The following is a 22,762-nucleotide window of genomic DNA, read 5'->3' as shown; positions in this document are numbered from 1 at the left end:
AATTCTTCAATATAATCCGAAGGGTTTTATTTCAAATAAGCATTATCAGGCTGGGGATTTAGCTCAGTGGTTCCACCGCCTGCCTCATAAGCGCAAGGACCCGAGTTTGATCCCCAGTACAAAAAGAAATAAAAAAAAAAATAATAATAATAATAAAAAAAGTAACAGTAAAGCTATCATTATCTACCATTCTTAATTTGAGCTCCTAGCACCATTTGAGAGATCTTTTACACATATTATTTCAATAACAATACTACAAAGAAGATGCTATAGTGCCTTTTTTTTGGTACCGAGGATTGAACTCAGGACCTTGGGCTGGCCAGGCAGGTGCAGTGCCACTGAGCTACATCCCCAGCCCACTATAATGCCTAGTTTATAAAAGAGGAAGCTCAAGCTCAAGGTCATTAATTAGCATGTTCAACATGACCAATGTAAAAGTGGTGAATCCTAAATTCAATGCAAACCTGTATTGTTTCTACATCAGGCTAAACCTATTCTGATCAAACACTGTAATTCCACTTCTATGAATGTACCCTACGAAAATATGCACAAGAATAGTGCTGTCAAAGAAATGTTTATCTTAACACTGTAAATCAAAAGATAGGGGAAAATGGAAGTGTTTAACAATAGAGGAATGGTTAAATTATAGTTCATTCTTTAAATAGAAGAGCAAGCCAGCATTGAGATAGAATAATTTCCAGGATACACACTATACATATTTAATACAGTAGCCACTGGCCACTAAGGCTATTAAACTTATTTTAATTAAATAAATTTTTGTATGCTACAGATCAAACCTTGAAATTAAATAAAATTTAAACATTTAGTTCTTTAGTCATATCAGCCATTTTTCAAAAACTTGATCCACATGTGGGTACTGGCTACTATGCTAGGCAGCCAGATACTTCTACCCTCATAGAAAGTTCCATCAGGGCTGAGGAGTTGTCTCAGTAGTTCTGCTGCCTGCCTCAAAAGCGTAAGGTCCTGTGTTCGATCCCCGGTACCAAAAAAAAAAAAAAACAAAACCAAAAAAAATTTAAAAATACCTTGACTCTCACAACACAACAGCTCTCCCGATTTATGCTAATTAAAAGCATGAAAAACAGGTTCTATGGCATAGTAGAAACTGTGGGCCAAAAAATTATCTCTGAAACTTCCTAGAAATACTGCTGACCACTATCTGTACTTCATTAAGCAGTAATCTATTCACAATACTATTTGGGACACCAATTAAAATATTACACAGTTTCTGCTTCTGAGGAATTAAGGCAAAAGGGAAAAAAATATATACACTTAGAAAGCATGAGAATGACAGTGGTCACAGGCACATGGGGAATGTCCCATTCTTCTTGGGGGGAAAGCACAGGTCACACTGTCACATCCATTGCTCTTCTTATACTTCCATTTAATTCTCTGCAGAGGAGCACTTAAAAGGAACACAGACTTTCAGTTCGGTTCTGAAGTCACATTTTTTTCAAATGTTATACAGAACTTCTTAATGAGCACTACAAAAATAAAAATAAAAATAAAATAACAAGTTACATGCCTCAATTTCCTCACTTGTAAAAGGAAACTCACTGCTTAATGAATATTATCTATTTACTCCTGGATACTTTTGCTGAAAGTGAGTAACACCCAAATCTTGGAGAACAAAAGACACAGTACCCAGATACTCCAAATTACATTTAAATTAATACTTTTCTCTCATTAATACACTGTCCACTTGGAGAGGTTAAAGAGCCAGGAGATGATATTAACACATGAAAATCTAATTTGGAAAACAAGACCCTAAACTATCTCCTTTCCTACAGAGTTAGACATTTTCATCCTCTCTTCTTCTTCCATGGATCTCAGCCCCTGTTTAGATCTAGCCTAGCTCAAAAGTGTTTTTACCATTATCCAATACATAGGGCCTTTCAGAGTGAGTTTGGCAGGCCACAGTCCTGTGCCAGTGCAGGCAGAAGGCCAGGCTAATATCTCCAAAGTGACAAGGGCCACAAATTTGTCCCCAGACTGGTGACCAAAAAGCCTGCCCAAATTTCAAGAATGTGGATTTATGCAAACAAAAGTACAGTACAGTTCTACCACAGAATTATTCAGAGACTCTAACATCTAATCACACAGTCATTTACAGAAGTCAATTTACTAGGAAAACTTCCTATAACATACTGTATAAGGCCAAGTAAGGAAGATATGAGAGTGAGGAAAAATATACCAGTTACTTACAGAAATTTGTATTTCTAGGTTATTAATAAACAAATTTTAAAACAATAATTATCAGTAAGTAATTTAAATCCTGTAGAACAGATGCCAAAATCATCTCATACAAATGCTACAATTAGAAGACCAAGGGATGCAGGGGGAAGGGTGGTGAGATGGAAGGGAAAGTAGAATCAAGATGTGTTACGTACATGTACCAACACCCCATGATGAATGTAAACACTATATATATTGCAAACATGTACTAATAAAAATTTTAAAACTCTCAACACTTATGTGGCCTTAGGCTAGTATACATTTATATAAAGGAGTGAGTCTGTATCAATAGGAAAGTGCAAAGAAACTTGCTAAAGCATGCCAGCTCCAGGCACACAGGCAATGAGCACTGTTTGCCTGTGCCAGTCAGATCACCAACCAACACTACTATGAAGGCCATGAAAGAAGCTGTTACCTCTCTGGTTTAAACCTAGCACAGGCCAGGGAAGCAGATTAAGCGGAACTTCACATCAGTGGCATGTCTCCCAAGTTCTCTCGATGCCACAGAATTCATAAATGGGATCAGTATGTTCTAAAAAAACATGGTACTGCAAAAGGAAAAAAATGGTTCCACAGCATCAAGCAGTGTAATACTTGAAACCTCATCATCAAAGTGACAGTTTTCAAGTGCCATTTATGATGCCCTAGTCTGGAAACATCCCAGCTAACCCATCTGATCAACAATTTCACAGATGGAAGCACTTGATGGCTAATTGGCAAGTCTATTATTCAAATAAAACAGCTCTCTGTATCTCTTTTTTTCATGATTAGAAGTCAAGGTACAACAAGACAGGTCACTGAAATTAGCTTAATAAGAAAAGCTTCTTTCCCAAAATAATTTTTTTAGTGAAACAACATATTTTGGCAATTAGTTTAGCATAGTAATCTGATTTTGAATGGTAAGAAAAATGTTGTAAGCAAAGGAGTCAGAAATGCTTCTTTTAAAAGTTGTACTATTTATCGCTTCTCAGCCTTTTGGCTAAGATCAAGTGTAAAAGTTGTACTGTTTGTAACCTCTACCTTTATCAATATGTCATAATATATATTAACACAAGAAATAAGATGAAATATTTACTCACTCCATGAGTAAGAATGTAGAGTAAAACATGTAAGAATAACCATATCATGTAAGAATATGGACCAAGCATTTCATGTATGAATAACCATTTTAAATATTTTCAATTCCCTAAAAACTTTAAAAGCAAACATCTTACTCTTCATCTGCATTTTGAAATAAAAATTACAAGACTATATCTTATTAATTTATGAAGCAAGTATCCAGTGACAACCCTAGGGTTTATCTACCTGAAGCGAAAAGGATTTGGCATCAAAAAGACTTGTGTTTCTAGCTCTATTTCTTGTTAGTTCCATGATTCAATTCTATAGTATGGAAATAATTATCCCTACCTACGTAGGATTACTGTAAGAATTAAACAAGAAGACTAAACACTAAAACATCTCACATCAGAACATAAAAGGTATTTAGCATTAGTCTACTGCCTCTCCTCTACTCCTACCCTATTTCTATAAATTCTAAAAAGAAAACCTGATACAATTTTTAAAATGTGGAGTCTCTTTATAGATCCATATATTTGCTCTAGATCCCATTAACAATGACATTCCCTATTCAGAATACCTAGCTATCTTATGATAGTAACATTTTCATAGCATTTCAAACAGAAAGCCTCCAAGCTGGAGGCTTATAGTACACGTGCTGCCGAAGCGAGCACGAAGCTGGAGGCTTATAGAAAAACTGGACTATAAAATATTCAAAGACCTCATAGTAACTAGAGATTAGGAAATGTGTATAGTAACTAAAGTCTGCAAACAGGAAGGGAATGGTAACCAGAAATAATGGAACCAGATGCATACTAAAGTAAAATCAAAATCATATCCCTATAGTAATATAGCTACACTATGGTAACAGAAATATTCTAGTTAATGAAATAAATAGTTTCCCATGGAGAAAAGAAATTTCTCCTCTCTATAAAAGAGAACAAGGCACTATTCTAAAACTAGGTTTTCTTACTCTGTATTTGGGAGTGGGAGGCAGTGCTAGGGATCAATCCCAGGAAATGGCACATGCTAGTTAAGTACCACTAAGCTACTTCAGCTCTAATATATTTGGGTGGGGTTTACCAGGGATAGAACTCAGGACCTTGAACTTGCGAGACAGGCAGTGGAACCACTGAGCTAAATCCCAGACCCTCTATTATATATTTTGATAAGCATTTTGCTTCTAGTTACTCAAGCTCTGATATTACATCTGGGGATAAAGAACTAATTAACAAGGAGCTACCATGGGCAGGTAAAAATGTATTCCAGTAAAAAGAAGGGGAATGTACAGACAAGGAGCAAAAGAAAAGTAAACTATCATCATTAATTTACTTTTTATGGACCCTCAGCCTTCCCATTGTGTCCTTCATGGTACTTCACTCTTCTAGAGGGAACAGCCTATGAAATCACTGCTTTGGAAAGCAGCAATAGGAGGCTGCCCCATGGAGACAACTGCCCAGCTCTGGTAGCATCTTCCAGGGCATATATGCCAAACAATATTTCACGAAGAACAACTCTGATTGTGTGTGGTGGGTCAGAACTACCTTCCAACATACCTAGGTTCTACATGGGTATAATATCAAGATACTGTAACTGTCTAATGATGCTATGAACTCAAAAATTAGAACTTATGTTGCATAACTTTAAGACATAAAACCCAAAATCAGTGTGCTGAATCAGAAACCTAACCAGTAAATCAAACATATAAAACAATGCTGGTGGTAGACAGAAAAGACACAGACTGGATGTTTTAGGTTGATAACATCCCATGCATTTGGAATATTAAGATTATATTAGGGCTGGGGATTTACCCCAGTGGTTTCGCCGCCTGCTGCGCAAGCGCAAGGACCCGAGTTCGATACCTGGTACCAAAAAAAAAAAAAAAAAAAAAAAAAGATTATATTGCAATGACTTAGTTTCTTATATTAAACAGATGTATCTTCTCTTTCATCCCATATATTCTTTCTACCAAAAACATAATCAGATGTCATAAATTCATTGTATCCTTGACTTCAAATTTAAAACCTTAACCATTTTATTTTTCTTCATAATTTTGATTTTGTCTTACTTCATAAGAATATGATTAATTCTTGAGGACAGTTTCACTGCAATTGAAAATATATCCCCACTTGTTTTAACTCAAAAAAATGTATTGTAATTTCATATCAAAATAAAAATTTGGGCCGGGGATTTAGCTCAGTGGTTTTGCCGCCTGCTGCGCAAGCACAAGGACCAGAGTTCGATCCCCGGTACCAAAAAAAAAAAATTTAACATCCACAAGCTTCTCTTGAAAGATGTCACAACTACAGTTTCAAGTAAAATGGTACAGATTAACTACAATGCCCCCACCAAGAATTTTACTTATACTTGATAATCCTCAAGAGCCAATGAGGCTTCTCAAAAGAACATTTTTCAGTTTAATAACTATTTAGAAGAATTACACTACAATGATCACTAGAAAGACTATGCTCTAATGAGCTTACTTTTAACTCCATTTTTTCTTAATTTTCTACAGGAGAAATATCAGGCCAAATATATTAATAGAATAATTAGTACTGTATTTTTTTAAATAACCTATTGCTTAGATAAGAGTACCAAATGAAAAACCATTAAAGGCAGTTTGTATTTTTGGTTTGTTTTTAAAGCAAAATCACTATCATTTGTAGTGAAGCAAAGAAATAAAACTATCAAAAGTTCTTGACCCCTTCCCTATAAAATTTAAGGGAAAATGGCCAAAATAATCTAACTGTCTAGAAATACACAAAAGATCACATCAGATACTTTAAGAAAAAGTTTAAGAAAAGTAAACAGAAGCATCTATCAGTATATAAACACTGGCAATATAACTAGGCTACAGAACTCAAGGAATAAAAATAACTCACAGTAGCCTTTTGTAAAGCCCAGATCACTTTCATTCTGATCATCAATCCTTATAGCAAAATTAAAGCTTCTATTTAAAATGTAACAGGTATAGTATAATAATCATATACAATAATCTACAGCAGGTCATGCCACAGCAGAATTTTAGTTGATAAAAATATGACACATTAATCTAACTTACTTTAAAATGTTAGTGTAGTAGCTATTTGTCTGTGCTCATTCTTCACTTCCTACTTCTCATCTCCAGAGTATCCAGGTTCTTTAGAAATGTTAAGGCTAATAAGAAAATTCCTTTGCCCAACAATCTCTAATGGCTTCCCAACTTACTCAAAAGAGAATCTTTCATAGGGCCTGGCAAAACCTAGTCTCTACAACCTTTCTAGCATTTTCCCATTCAAATCCAAGACATAGGAAATATGGAATACTTAGGTAAGGCATGAGAAAAAGTGCTGAAAAGCAAATTCAAATAAATTTGATTTGGCTTTAATTGGTTGTTTTTAAAATACTACTAAAAAAACATCATTTAATGTTACTTAGTGTCTATAATTTATGTTTTATTTTGTGCATTAAAAAGAGAACATTATATATGAAGGTGAAGTTCCTTTTGACTCCCTCCCCTCTTATGAATTTGGTGTGGGTCATCTAGGCCTATACTGTGAAATATAAGAGCCACTAGCTACATTGCCTATTTCAAATTTTTTAAAATTTTAATCGAGTTTTTTTATTTTCTATTTTTTTAAATTTTTATTAGTATACATAATACATAATGTTTACATGCCCTGTGTGGAGTTGGTATATGTACATAACAAACCTTAATTCCTTTTTTCATCCCCTTTTTCTCCTCTCCCTCCCCCAGTTACACTAGGTCAGTGGTGGTGAACCCATGCCATGCATGCTGCACTGGGCTACTTGTATCATAGAAAGCTCTAAAAGGTTCACCATCACTGCACTAGGTTTATCTCATAGAGTCAATAGGTACATGTGGGTTATATAAAATAGAAAATTCAGCTAAGCTGATCTAATCACATTTCAAGTGCTTAATAGACACTTGGCTAACAGCTACTGTATTACTGCAGATATACAATGTTTGTATCACTGCAGAAAGGTGTAAGGGACAGTGCTTCTATGGAACCTATAATACTTTTACTCAAGCACTACATGCTGCTTGGCATGGTGGTACACACTTGGAATCCTGGATACTCCAGGGAACAAATATTTGAGGTCAGTCTGGGCAGTGAGACCCTGTCTCAAAATAAAGTAAAAAGACTAAGGATATAGTAAGTGGTACAGTACTTGCCTAGAATGCATGAGGCCCTGGGTTCAAGCCTCAGCACTGCATAAAATAAATAAAATAAAAAGTTATGTACCATTGAAAAGAGTGTAACTTTTGAGTTTTTAAGATTTATACTAATGCCTCCATGTTGCAAATTTTTTCTTAATATGTTTATATGGTTTGTTATGCATATTGTTATACATAATCTAGTTCATTCATTTTCCCTGTTGCTTAATGTTGCATCACACATCTGGCCACAAATAAACATTTAGGTATTTTTGTAATTGGAAAGGACTGGTATGTGACACTAAGATTTCTTATCCATGAAAATGGTTTTATTTCTTTTTCCAGTAATTTTTTCTACTGCTGTATTAAATTAATCCATCAAAACATCAGACCAAAACCTAAAACAAATAACTGAAACATTTCTACCCCAGCACCTACAGAAAGAAACCAAAAACCTGGTTATTACTTAATATACACAACATCTACAGTGTGTCAGGACTTGGGAGTTATAATAAATAAAATATAAATAAGAATGCCCAGAAAATTAATGAAATGTTGAATTATTTCCATATAAATAAGAGTCAAGACTGAAAACAAAAGTTGTGTGGTCTTTATTCGTGATTACTGGCTCAAAGCCTCAAAACCCTTATAATATTTGTTATGTTAATGAGTGACTCTGCCTGAGCCCCAAGGTTTCTAGGTGGGAGCTGGTCACCACAAAGACCAACATATGATTTAAGGTTTGGGACTTTCAGGCAGGTCCATTTCAGAGGAGGGAATGGGACCCAAAGACTGGGCTCAATCACAGCCTTCTGTAATGAAGTCCCAATAAAAACTCTGGATACTATGGCTCCACTGAAGCAGCTGGAATTTACTGATGTGCAGAGGGAGACACATCCTAATTCCATGAGAAGAAGGTACAAAAGCTCTGCATTTTTCCCAGATTTTGCCATGTGTCTCTTCACTGGCTGATTCTCCTGACCTGTATCTGTATCTGTGATAATAAAACTGTTATCATAAGTGTAGTACTTTCTTTGAGTTAAATTGTAGATTACTGAACCTGAGGGAGTTAGAGTGACTTTCAAAAACCAGCCAGTCAGTCAAAAGTGAGAGCATCCTGGAGATATCTGAACTACAGCTGGCATCTAAAGTAAGAGCAATGTAGTAGAGAAAACTAAGCCTTTAACTTATGAAGTTTGATACCAACTCCTGGTTACCATCAGAAATGTACTCAATTGGGAGTGACACAAAATGCGTGTAAGTCAATTAAGTAGCAGCTGTTAAACAATGCTCTGAAAAGAGTCTTGGACATTTCACTCATCAAAGTTAGCCTATTATTATAGATAATGATTTAAAAAGGCCCAATCACTCATAAAATATCCATGCTTCTTACACTTTAATCAAGGAAAACAACTCTTGAAAGGGGACAAAAGACTATTCAACTCTTAAGGTTAAATAACCACCAAGAACTCTCAAGAAATTATGAGCGGCCGGAGATTTAGCTCAGTGGTTTTGCCGCCTGCCTTGCAAGCGCAAGGACCCAAGTTCAATCACCAGTACCGGGAAAAAAAAAAAAAAAAAAGAAAGAAATTATATGAGGCCCTTAACCTGTTCTGGTCCTATTAGTCCCATGTTTTTTGTTGTTGTTGTTGTTGTTTTTTGGTACCGGGGATCAAACTTGGGTCCTTGTGCTTTCGAGGCAGGTGGTCAAACCACTGAGCTAAATCCCCAGCCTAGTCCCATGTTTTTCTAAAAGGGCAACCTGCAAAACTACTTATCAGCAAGTAACTTGGCTATATTTGTGAGGGAACCCACCTTTTCCATTAAACAATGAAACAGTAACATTTCCCACTGATTTTTGAAGGAACAGACCAACTTGTATCTTTTTCTCTACTACTACTGTTCACTATACCTTAGCTAATGAAAAGATAGCTACTATCAATTCAAAGATCTTTGATTTCTTATGGGGCCAAAGGTGTAGCTCACTGGTAGAGCACTTGCCTAGCATGTGTGAAATTCCCAGCACTGCAAAAGAAAAAAAAAGACTTCTTATTAAATATAATATACTTATTCAGAAATAATACACTATTTCATGTTCCAAAAATAATACTGAATTTGTCAAGTTAGTCCTAGAACTAAGAGCAAATTTTACAGAAAATATTTCTGATCACCTAATCACCTACTATTTGATAAGTGAGATGCCACAAGATAAGAATTCTACAAGTTATTACTTTGACAGTTTGTCATCTAACTGGGGAGTTAAAATACATATATGAAAGAACTTAGGTTCTTAAACAACATATTTTTAAGTTTCAAAGACTACAAACTGAGCACACAACGGCCAATTAATATAATCAGAATCAATGAGAAATTACTGAACATTTAGTTTTCCACTTAATATAAAGGTTTACAGTAGTCACTGAGACACAACATAACTTGTAGTCAATATTTCATGCCTTGAAATTTTCCAGCATAGATTTACAAGGTGGGTATATAATTTATCTCATGCTTAAGTAAAGTTTTTTTGGTATTTAACTATGATGCAACTAAGGCCAGGCATGGTGGCCTATTCTTGTAGCACCATTCCTGGGAGGCTGAAGGGGTAGGAATACATGAGCCCAGGAGTTCAAGACCAGTCTGGGCAATATAACAAGAACCCTGTCACAAAAACAAACAAACAAACAAAATAAATCAGCAAATAAATAAATAAATAAATAAATAAAAAGAATCTTAGTCTTTACCTATAATTTGCAGGTTGCAGTATCTACATACAACCTTAGTTCACATTTGACATTTTTACATGCCAGAGAATGGATTAAACAGATTTTTTTTTTTTTTTGGTACCGGGGATCGAACTCAGGACCTTGCCCTTGCAAGGCAGGCGCTGGAACCACTGAGCTAAATCCCCAGCCCCTTAAACAGATATTATAAAATGAAGAATCAAGAAGAAGCCATGGAGAGCAAAGAAACATAAAAAATATTCAAAATTGAAAAAAATTTTTAAAATAATTAAAGTCTATTCAAGTACACAACACAGAATCATGAAAAGATTTCATCTTTCTAAAAGGAATTATTATATACCGTGACAGATCTAATCAAAGATTCTTGTAAAAATAGTTCTAAAATATAGAAAATTTCATTAAGTCTCAAACAAAGTTGTGGTTTTTAGTGTAAATACAGCTTACTATAAATGAAGGAAGACAAAGTTGTTGATAGTGACATAGAAATGAGGGAAGGCTGGTAGGTAAAAGGGCTATAAAGGTGAATTACATAAAACACTATAAAAGTCTAGCCAAGCACAGCACACCCCTGTAATCCTGGCACTTGGGAGGCTAAGGCTGGAAGATCACTGTGGGTTCAAAGCTAGTCTACCGTACAAAATGAATTCAAACCCAGCCTGAATTATACTACAAGGCCTTGTCTCATAAAACAAAACACATTTCTAATACTTAGTCATAAAACAATATACTACATAAAAGATTCAGGAAACAATACATAATCACCATTTTTCTTACTACTGAGTAAATGTGTAACCAGAAAGATAATGAGAACTTATAAGAGGCAGAAATTCTTTTTTTTTTTTTTTTTTTGTACCAGGGATCAATGCACTTGCGAAGCAGGCATGGTGCTGCTGAGCTAAATCCCCAGCCCAAGGCAGAAATTCCTTAGTTGAAAGCAGAGAGGACAGAGGCCATTTGCCAATAGCATGGCACAAAATAAACAAAAAATTGAAGCCTTTTTTAATTTTAATAAAAATGTAAAAGAAACCATATATACATCAAATTTAAAGAAGAAATACTGCTTATAAACACAATTACTAGCAGGAATTTATTAGACTTAAGACAGCATGTACAAAAAAAATCTATGGGTCAGTTTTTTTAATCTAGCAGAGATGTCATGTTTACTTTTTCATGTGTCACATCTAAAGTTTATGCTGTAAACTTAGAAATAAGATGTTCTGGGCTGGGGATTTAGCTCAGTGGTTCCGCCGTCTGCCTCGCAAGCGCAAGGACCCAAGTTTGATCCCCAGTACCAAAAAAAAAGAAATAAGATGTTTTGAGTTCTATTTTTCAAAAGGGCAAGTTTATAATTTCACATTCCAAAATTTTAATCAAGCAAACAAAAAAATCTCATTCCCAAGAGAAAAGCAAATTAATATAATGAAAAATGTTTTCCATATGTTATTTGGTGTTGCAATACAACAATTGGCAATAAGGTAAGAATCTTACCATAAGGTTATCTATTAGGTGATTTTCTTTGCAGTGATTGCTTTCTCTTTTAATAGAGAAAAACCCATAGTTTATGCACAAAGAAATACTCAAGAGTCTAGATACTAACCTGGCCCAGTCCAGGCATACCTCCTCCAAGTCTAAGAAGTCTGTCCATATTTCTAGAAAACAGAAACAAAGGAAAAATGTTCCTAAGTACAAAAGTGTTTACTCAATTGCTATCTATATAATTCACCTTCAGTCACTCAGTATGTCAAAAATATTGGTGGTAATTACAACACAACATCAGACTTCCTGTTAATTAACACCACATATTAATTCAAGAAGCTGTCTTCCATGCTAATTAACAGACCTTATTTTACTGCTTTGGTTTTGGGTTATCCCCAGTTTTAAAGACAAGCAATCTTAGCATACTTTCAAAACTTTGCTATCATTAAGTTAATTATATTTGCTTATTGTTATCTAATATAGTACCTGAATGAGGAAAAAATGCCTGAAATGCTTATCATATGTATGATTGAATTTCCTTCAATTTGTCCAGAGTGAACAAATAAAAATCCTCACTTTTAAATTAAATTTTAACATCCTCATTAGTAAGTTCTGTGCTAATTAACTTACAACTTGTCAGTTATCATCAAAACTACATGTGAAAGACATTGTGAGCAGATTATAGATCTCTGAATTAGCATCAAAGGCTTTTTAAAAATGAACTCGTTATACTAAAAGAAATACTATAGAGTAAACATTAAATGCATTAAGATAGTGTTTTAGAATCTAACCAGATATTTTGTGTTATTTCAGATACTGTTGATATATATATCTTCTTCACCAAGAACAGCACCAAGCTGCTATTCTCAATTACAATTTCAGAGTTAATCAATATAAAGACAATTAACTTTGAAATACTAATCTGATTTATTTTCAATATTTGCTACTGTAAGAATGAGATACTCAGAGAAGAAATAAAGATACAGCAAGCATATTTATTTAGCCTCAAATATACAAAAAGTAATCAAATTATTAAAATCACCCTGGATTTGATCCTCAGCACTGCAACAACAAATAATGCTAAATAAAAATAAAGAATAACAGAAGTACAAATAAATTCTTAAGAAATGGAAACAAAACATTTTTTCCACTTAAAAATAGCTACTGTGCCTTAAAATTTCTCTTTGAAGTATGTTTTAGAAAAATGGTATTGCCTTCAATTATATTCTAAATTAAATGCTAATGGATCAGTCATTTGTCTACTTTACTAGTTAGAACTGCTATACAAACTAAAACTCAATAATGTACTTATGATCATTTTATTTCTACCCAATCATCTTTGTTGAATCAGTAATAATTTAATCCTAATATTTAACCATAATAATACTGCAAACTATTCAAATCCATACATAAAGATGTAAAAATAATAACAGCCATGAATTCTTCACAAAGTGAACACATGGAATAACCATTACCTAGATAAAGAAAGAAAGTATTATCCATACCTCAGCCTTGCAAGCCCCTTTCCACTCTAGTAATCTGCAAAGGTAGAATTCCAACTTTTAACAACATGGATCGTTTTGCTGTTTTTAAATTTTACAAAAACAGAATCATATACTTCTTGTGCCTGGCTTGTTTCACTCAACTTTTATGAAATTCACAAGAGATAAATTCATTTTTAAAAAGGAAAAGGCATGAAAATGTGATAGTCCAGATAAAATTTCCACTTTACAAACTTAATTCATCCCCTAATAACATTTACAAATAAAATCTCCATCACATTCTCATTAAAATTCCTCAACTCAAATATGGGATTCAATAGGCAGCACTTTTAAAAGGCTGCAGACTGAAAAAAATCCTGCATATTTTTAAATATTAAAGACATTAGAATATATTATTAAAGAAAAAACTCTCTCCTGGAACATTACATGCATACAAACATACAGAACCAACAAGAAAAAACAATATAGAATATATATGTACGTATTTTAGGCCAAAGCCAATTCCCAGCTGTGTTCAGTTTATCTATTCCCTCTGTGTTGTTTCTGATGACTTTACACTGACTCCAGATGCTGTGAATATACATGAGCAATGTGGGGAGCAGAGGGAAAGAAAATCTGGCAGGTCAAATTTGTGTTTTTAGTAAAACTAGATGTCTCAGCAAACAGGAAAAAATATTTAACAAATTAAAAACATTTAAGATAAGATGACCACATTGAATAAAAATACTAACATTTGGAATATAGTGATAAATATTCTAAATCACACTACTTTTAAAAATGTGGTTATCTATCACACATATTTATAATCTAATGACTGTTAAAAATAATACATTTTCATAGTATTTATCATACTTAAAAGTAAAATACATTCTTTTTTTTTTTGGTACTGGGGATCGAACTTGGGTCCTCGCGCTTGCGCAGCAGGCGGCGAAACCACTGAGCTAAATCCCCGGCCTGTAAAATACATTCTTAAACCTTACCTGTTCAGTAACTGTAACTCTTAAGGCGTTAAGCTTCAATTTGTCAAGTTAACAAATTTCTTCGTAACTCAAACTCTTGCTAATTCTGGCAAGTATAATTTTTCCAAGTATTTTTTCGTCTCCTAAAAAATGAATAAATGAGATACAATTATTTTGAGAATTAAGGAGTACATTTTAATACCAAAATCTTAAGAACAAAATTTCTAAAAATGAAATGGAAATCAAAATTGATTTTGGGGTGGGGTGGGAGGTACTGCACCTTAGACATGCTAGGTAAGCACTTTTACCACTGAACTATATCCTTAGTCTTAAAATCGATATTCCTGAGAGTACAGAATAATTTATCATCCCAGGCAGCTACAGAGCATTGTTACTAATCCTATATCCAAATTCTGTCTATAGATTTCATTTTCGAGTACTAACTTTGAGGACTGACATTTTATGACTTTTAGTCTTTCTGGAAGCCTTGCAAAAAACAAAATTTACTTGTATTTTTAAACAGACCAGAACTCATGCAATTAATAATGTTATTTATACATTATTACAAATATGTGATGTCTTATGGGATCTTAGTGATCTTAGTGAATTAGTTCATCACTTACTAATTTTTCACAACTATAGCTCCCCCCAAATGTAACAAGAAAATAAAATTGTAAGAATTGTATATAAAACAATGCAATAGTCAAACAACTTATAACAGCTACATAATCCTTCAGTTTTTATTGTTGCCCAAAGTACTGATTGATCTTTCAAAGCAGATATAAAAAAACTAGAGGCATCATCATTGTATTCTTCTTCTTTTTTTTTTGGTACCAGGGATCGAGCTCGGGTCCTTGCGCTTGCGCAGCAGGCGATGAAACCACTGAGCTAAACCCCCGGCCCCTGTGCTCTTTCTGTTTAGAAACTTTCATTGGACCCCCTTGAGAATTCAGAATTTTTCATTTTCCACCCATAATACCAAAGGGAGGAAAACTAACAGAAAAAGTCTCACAATTAGGGAACTACGAGGTGAATGCAAAGAAACAGGAAATACTCTAGTCTCTAACAATGACAATAAAATTTATGGTACATGCCATCAAGTTTAACTTTGGTACCACTGACTCAGAAGTAGTAAGTTTTTGCTGGGGGAAGGAGACTCTTGTGCATTATAGGATGTTTAATAGCATCCTTAAAAAAAAAACAAAAAAAAAACTAAACACCTGGGCCTCTACACACTACATCCCAGTAAGTACTTACACAGTCATGACAATAAAAAAGTCTCCAAATATTGCCAAATGTTCCCTAAAGGGTAAAATCACTTTCAACTGAATGAAAACAAAACCTCAAACTGTAAGTACTGGAAACAGCTTGAAGGTTCCTCAAAAATTTAAACAGAATTACTGTATGACCCACCAATTCTACTCCTAGGAATATATCCCAAATAATTTAAAACAGGTCATTAAAATAACTACATGTACATGCACACCTATATCACTATTCACATCAGGCAAAAGGTGGAGACAATCCAAATACCGACCAAAGGATGGATGGAAAACAGATTTTAATAGGGTCTGTGTTTGTGTATATATGTAGAATACACATATATATATGCATGTATGATGTGGTCAAAAAACACGGTTCATGTTTAAATTTTTTAAATTTATTACGGTAAAAGGCACATTGCCATAAATTCCTAAAAACATTCACCTTCTCTTGGGATACTCTTATTCCATCTTTCTTGCCACTTTCTGAAATAGTTCTGGAAGCCTTCTTTTGTGTCTTTAGCTGCACTGTGGTAGCTGCCTTGATGCTCTGAACTGATTCAAAACATTTGCCTTCATGCTCACTTCAACTTTGGGGAAGAGTGAAAAATAGCACAGGGCCCAATACAGTGAATAATGGTTTTAGGAGCCTGCCTTTCTGTTGGATTGGACTTGGTAGCTGCATTCACCAAATATTTGATCACATCTTGTAGAGACAAAAAGACTTCCAGAAATGCTTTAGAAAGAGGCAAGAACAATCTGGTAAGTGTTTTCAAAGTGAGGAGAGTATTTTGATGCAAAATGATGGCAATGTGTTTTTTATTATAATAAATACTTTAAATTTAAAGATTCACTGTATAGTTTGATCACTCCATGTATGTACAGATAGAATTTATGGACTATTATTCAGCTATGTAAAGCAATTAGTACTGATATATTTTACAAGGTGGCTGAACTTCAAAACATTATGTGAAAGAAGCCAGGCATAAAAAGTCACATATTTGGCAATTTCTATCTATATGAAATAGTCAATCCATATGGACAAAATCCAGACTGGTGATCACCAGGGGTTGAGAGAGGGGAGAAAAATAGAAAAACTATTGGATAAGAGTTTTTATCTTGGAATGATGGAAATGTTCTGGAGCTAGACTGAAGTAGTGATTATACTACACTGTGAATGGACTAAATGACACTGAACAACACACTTTACAATGATTAATTTTATTTTATTATTTAATTTCTCTCCAATAAATTAACAAAGGTCTTCAAGAGTGAATATTTCTAACACAAAAAAGAAGTGACAGTCTTAGTAAGTTATTTAATAATGCTATCATACACTATTTTGCAATAAGTACCTATCTTGCTAAAGAGACATATATCAGGTATTCTTTGCTCTTTTATCACGCTGGTACAGTTCATATGTAGACAAATGCTGGAGTGTAAACAAAGGTGAATGAAAGAAAACATAATATAAAAATGAAAAAATCTACTGAACTAATTCTAACTGGTTTTTATAAATTGAAAAAATGAAACTTACAACTATGGAACAAAAATGATAGCTATCTTCTTTCAACAAAATTACGAACTATCAGCATTCTCAAAAGTATTGGAATTGGGAAGATGGGGCAAGCTCTGGAGATGTATGGTGGTGGTGGTGCTGACAGTGATTCAATAATATCAATGTACTTAGTGCCCCTGAACTGCATACCAACAATGGTTACAATGGTAAATTTTATATGATGTAAATTTTAAACACTTCCCACCCCATACACAAAGTATAGCAAGTACAAGAAGAACCAGAAGAAATAAACTGAGGTCTATTAAGAGATATAGTCATGCTTTTTTTTTCCTCTTTTAATGGTGCTAGGGCTTACACACGCTTTGCAAGCACTCTACCACTAAGCTACACTCCCAACCCCTAGAGATATATTTGAAATACAGAATTGATCTTTACAAGACAGATATGTTCCAGGTTCACACATGATAACTGATGAACGGTTAACTACACTCAAAGGATGTTGTCCATTTCAGCTACATATACAGTACCCTGAAAACCAGGAAAATAAACAAACATTTGGATTTGCTATGTATAAGCTTTATGACTATTTCTAATATAACTTTTTCACTATCCCTTATTTTTACTTATGCAAGTTATTTGTAAAAGGACCTATAAGTGCATATAAAAGTATGAGGCCCACTGAACCCAGATGATAAATGATGATGAGTATTTGTCCTGGTATATGATGGTTAAGTGCCTTGACTCTGCAGTTAAGAGTGCCAAGTTAGCCAGGCATAGTGCACCCTCTGAGAGGCTAAGGGAGGAGTATCGACAAGTTTGAGCCCAGCCTGGACAACTTAAGGAGATCTTATCCCTAAGTAAAAAACTAAAAAGGGATTAGGGATATAGTTCAGTGCAAAAGCCCTTGGTTCAATCCCCAGTACTGCCAAAGGGAAGGGGAGGGAAGGGAAGGGAAGGGGAGGGGAGGGGAGGGGAGGGGAGGGGAGGGAAGGGAAGGTCATAGTAAATGCCCACACTTGCTGGGCATGATGGCACACATCTGTAATACTAGTACTCCAGAGGCTGAGGCAGGAGGATCAAGTTCAAGTCCATCTTGGGCTACATAGCCAGTTTGAGGCCAGCCTAAACTACATAGTGAGATCTTATCTCAAAAAAAAATTTTATTCTAACATTTATTAGCTACAAAGCTAATGTGAGAGGTTGGGAGTCAATTACATTTCTCAGCCTGTTTCTTCATCTGCAAAACGGGACTAATAATACCATCTAGCTCATAGAGCTGTTTAGAAGATTAAAAAAGACAATGGACATAGAAAAACATGCCAGATAACCTCTGGAATAAAATAAACGTTGAATGCTCGCTGCTGTCTTCTGTATCATCATCTTATAAGCATAGCTACCAATACAATACATTCAATACCAATACATTCTTTCTCACAGTTGGACATTTGGTGAAATTCACAAAGTTTAAGTGTTACATCACAACATAAAAGAAAACACTTTCAACTCTTAGAAATAATAATCCAAAAATCTATAAATTTAAACTTTTTTATACCTATCAAAAATCTGAGGAATCAAAAGCTCTTTATGATTAATTATACTTAAAACATTATCTACCAGTGTGAACAAAGTTTATACCTAATATGTTATGTTCAAAAATAGTACCAAAAAAGTATCAGTACTTTGAAAGACTGATGACTCACTTTTTTAGTCTCTCTGATTAAAACCTAATATTAAAACTTAATATTAGATCATTTTCATGTTGAATTTAAATAAATCAGTTCTCAAATGTTTAGACAATGTGTAGAACAATGGATAACTAAAAAGTAAATCTACATTTGGATTTTTCACCTTTTCAAACTTTTTACCTGGGATACAAGCATCCCTACAATTTACAAAATCATAATAGCCTTAGCTGTTCAGGCCTATCGTATTTCCTAGTTCACTGGTTATTTTTTATTCCTGAATCCATTCTGTAGTTAAATACTAGTACTTCTCAGACAAATATTAAATCCTCTTTTTAAACTACTCCATAATGTGATCTCACTATATTTCTAATTCTTCTGTTCTCTGACTTGTAGAAAGTAATTAGGAAAGTCTTTCATTCTCTTAAGGACCTTTTGCAGTGGAATAACTGGGAAGAATTAACATCAATCTTAATTAAATAAACAGGATTTTGAAAGCAAAATTTTTACCCCAGTTGACAAGGGTGAGGATGGAATTATAAATATTGTATTGTCTCCTAATTACAGCATTCAAGTAAAGCACTGAGTACTGCCTTGTGCACCCAAGAAATTTAGTGGCTTGCATTGAAGGGGGTGGGGGGGTTAAGAGAAATCCATAAAAAATACGTAATGTGAAACGATAGCAGTGTAAAAACCAGATAGCACAGTAGGAAAAATTCTAGAAGCAGTCATTCCAGACTTGAATCTAGGCCTCATCACCTACTCATTATGTTATTGACAAGTTACTTGCCTCTAGATTCTAGATCTGATCAATAAAATGCCTACCTTGGGCCGGGGATTTAGCTCAGTGGTTCCAGCGCCTGCCTCACAAGTGCAAGATCCGAGTTCGATATCCCCAGTACCAAAAATATAAATAAAATAAAATAAAATGCCTACCTTGCAAATCTGTTGTCAGAATAAATCCAAAGTATTTTACATAATGCCTGGAACATCCTAGGCACTCAATAAATGTTGCTACTGTTATTGTTATCTTAGAACTGGAAGATTACTCAATTTAATTCTCTCATTTAACAGATGAGGACACTAAAATATCACAAAGCATAATATGAAATGTTAAATGAGTGCAACAAAGATTTATGACAAGTTCATAAGCAACATATGAGTATTCCAGTAAGGCTTTCGGGATAGACTTTTAATAATGAAACCCAACAATAAAAAGGCACAATTTGATTTTTGTTACTGATTTTCAAACAAGTAGTTCTGAACATAAATACTAAGTACAACATTTATATGGCAAATATAAAAATAGGATAAGCCCATGTCAGAGAGGTTAAAAATCCAGCTGTAGAGAATGACGATGTATTATTTAATAAGCGCGCGCGGGGGTGGGGGAGGTGGGCTATTTAAATTCAACAGGTGAAGCTACAATGAAAGATGAGGACTTCAAAACTTGCTTCCCTTGCAAGATTTAACTTTTGTTTTACGACAAACTGAAGACAACATTCACTAAACACCCTTTAGCTGTAGTTAATTCTGGGCTACTATATATCTTACTCTCTATAAATGCACAATAACCCGTGCAATTTGTTTAAAACATACAAACTTTAAATGAACCACCTGGTAGCCTTTCATGACAATAAGGTCACCACTATATTAATCATCTCCACCAAAACTGTGTTAGGTTTATTACAACAGTATGTGCTATACACACATTAAGTCAGCGTCACTAAGGACATACTTTTTTGAGTTGAATAATTTCCACAGTAGAACTAAATTTCTAAAGCCTCTTCCTTTCCCATGAAATCTTTACTAACGTTTGGTAATAGTTTTAATTTCGAGAATTTCTCATTCAGCTACTAAATATAGACTCCTTCGAAATGTACACATTATTCTTTTAAAAGAAACTGAGCTAAATTCCTAGGAAACTAAGTTCCAAGCGGTAAGACACAACATCTAATTTCTACTTTACTGAAAACAGGAAATGTAATCAATTCACTAACAACTACTCAATTAGGACAACACTGAAAATAAGTTAATAGAGTAGGGATAACTAGACTTTGCTTTGAAAAATATTACAACCCCGAGGATTTATCTTTTGAAGGGAGCTGAAAAACTAACACTGAGGGGAAAAAGGGTCAAAACCTGTAAGATCGGTAAGTGATACAGCAGACATGCACTCTAAGGGAAAGTTAATTTTATTCTCTATCCCGAGTTTTCCCTGAGTGCTTTGAAGTTTCTCAACACAGCAGCAACAATTTTGATGGGGCAGACAAACATAAACAAGCCATAAACAAGCGTTCTCCCTGTATACGGAGAAGGGGCTGGCAAGATATGAATTCGACTAAGCAGAAACGGACAGAGAAAGGAGGCCAAATCTAGACCTAACCCTGCCAGAGACCCCGGGGAGCCAGCGAAGCATGTGAAGGGATCTGGGCTCCTCCCTTAGGGTCCCTAGCCTCCGGAGGCACCTCCGCCCGGCAGCGTGACTCAGGCAAGTACGGGTCTGGCCGCGGCCTAGCGCGGCTGCCTCCCCGACCTCCCGGGCCTGCTTTCTGGGCCTCACCTGAAGGCGGGCGGGAGGGAGTGGTCTGGACCCTTGTCTTGCTCTGCGGTGACTTGGTGGCGGCGGTGACAGCGGCTCAGACTCGGTCCAGCTGCAGCTCCGCGAACCTGCGATGAATCAGCCCGATTCCATTCAAAAAGAGTGGCCTGGGCCTCCGCAGCGAAGCACTTCCGGGTTCACTACTCTGCTTCGGCTTCCGTTCCCTCGACGGCCAATAGGAGACGGCGCGGGCGTCGGGCGGGCGTTCCCGACGGAGCCCTTAGGGCGGGTGGAGCTGTCAGCCGCAGCTTTCTCCGCTGAGGAGAGGGCGGAAGTTGGGGTCCCGGGGTCCTGGTGTCCTCCTTTTTCTCTGGCCTTGTCCGCGCTTCTCCAGACAGGGAGGTGACTGGCTTTCAAATGGAACTCGTAGTATCGCCGAACCTAGAACGCGTTTAGTTTTGCTTTTCATTCACTTTCCTCAAAAATCAGTAGTTTCGCTTGAACTAGACATAACTTGGTCAGAGCTGAGAAGCAGATGTAGAAAAAGGGGCGATGTGATTAAAGTAAAACACTCTTTTCCTTAGGCCATTTACCCACTTTGTCTTTATTGCTTTGCAAGGATTGGATTTCAAAGATTGGATAACGTTTTTCACAAATGTTCAAACCACCTTTAACCTCAGCTTAGTTTACACGGTTTGAAGGGTAATTCAATCACGTTTTTCCAGATAACCATATTTTACCCATTATGTGCTCTGCTAGTTTTTCAATTAGTAAAACTGACCAAGAAATGACTATTGACAAGTTTATGTTACGTTGTAGGTCTAGGGCACCACCATGTTTTACTAATAAACGTTCTCAAATATGTTCCAAATGACAAACATCTTAAAAGCTTTTTTCAAGCAAGCTTGGTGTGTGGTACATGCTTGTAATCTCAGTAGTCTAGGAAGCTGAGACAGGAGATCGGAAGTTCAAGCCTGCTTGTCATAAATAAATTAAATTTAAAAATCGATAGATACATAGATAGATAGATAAATTCCTCAATCAAGAAAGATGGAGAACCTTGTGGATGGAGGATGAGGAACAATTACAAGTAGATCCAAAAGTGTGATGTGAGTTACACAATTACATAGAATACCTCGGATATTCATATCTCTAAAACTACATAGATTATTTTATTCATAGGTAAGATTAGTTATACAGTATTGGATACATGACTTTTTTTTTTTTTTTTTTTTAAATAATGGAACTGTTTGTTTTTTTTTGTACCGGCGATCAAACTCGGGACCTTGTACTTGCTTGGCAGGCGGCGGAACCACTGAGCTAAATCCCCGGCCCTGGATACATGTCTTTATATTTCCTCCCCAGCCTATGCCTTCTCTATTTACTTTTTAGTGAATAATCCCATCCTCCAACTAATATACCTAATCAGTAACCTGAGAGTAGACACCCACCTATTACACTTCCCCTTTGGTTTCCTAATTAATCACTGTAGAAGCCATCAAGTATCTAATCTTCAAAATAGCTGTTTTCAATTTACCACTCCTCTACTTCCAGTCTCTCCACTTCAGCCTTTGGCCTTAATTCATACGTTCCTCAGTTTTTGTTTTT

The 22,762-nt window shown here is 35.3% G+C and overlaps 1 protein-coding gene and 1 pseudogene across 4 annotated transcripts in view; one reads left to right on the top strand and one right to left on the bottom strand.

The window, feature by feature from the left end:
* Psmd14 (proteasome 26S subunit, non-ATPase 14) overlaps positions 1–21,494 on the bottom strand; it is a 92,830-nt gene extending 71,336 nt beyond the window's left edge. The window contains exons 1-4 of one of the 4 annotated variants that reach the window (XM_004835871.4): positions 21,176–21,383; positions 14,171–14,292; positions 13,194–13,227; positions 11,810–11,861 (exon numbers count right to left, since the gene is read on the bottom strand). In XM_004835871.4, coding sequence (XP_004835928.1) covers positions 11,810–11,857 — 48 coding nt within the window. In that variant the 5' untranslated portion in view covers positions 11,858–11,861; positions 13,194–13,227; positions 14,171–14,292; positions 21,176–21,383. Of the gene's footprint in view, positions 1–11,809; positions 11,862–13,193; positions 13,228–14,170; positions 14,293–21,175 lie in introns of all 4 variants that reach the window. The other 3 variants (XM_021265657.2, XM_013076154.3, XM_004835872.4) reach the window with 3 other exon arrangements.
* On the top strand, positions 3,216–3,329 carry LOC147829927 (U2 spliceosomal RNA; annotated as a pseudogene).
* Positions 21,495–22,762: the final 1,268 nt, after the last annotated feature.

The sequence above is a fragment of the Heterocephalus glaber genome, unplaced genomic scaffold, assembly GCF_053883595.1.
Source record: "Heterocephalus glaber isolate CG9 unplaced genomic scaffold, H.glaber_assembly_v1.0 deba00000347, whole genome shotgun sequence".
NCBI classification, from domain to species: domain Eukaryota; kingdom Metazoa; phylum Chordata; class Mammalia; order Rodentia; family Bathyergidae; genus Heterocephalus; species Heterocephalus glaber.
The sequence above is the reverse complement of the archived record's forward strand: the minus strand, read 5'-3'. Positions and strand labels throughout refer to the sequence as shown.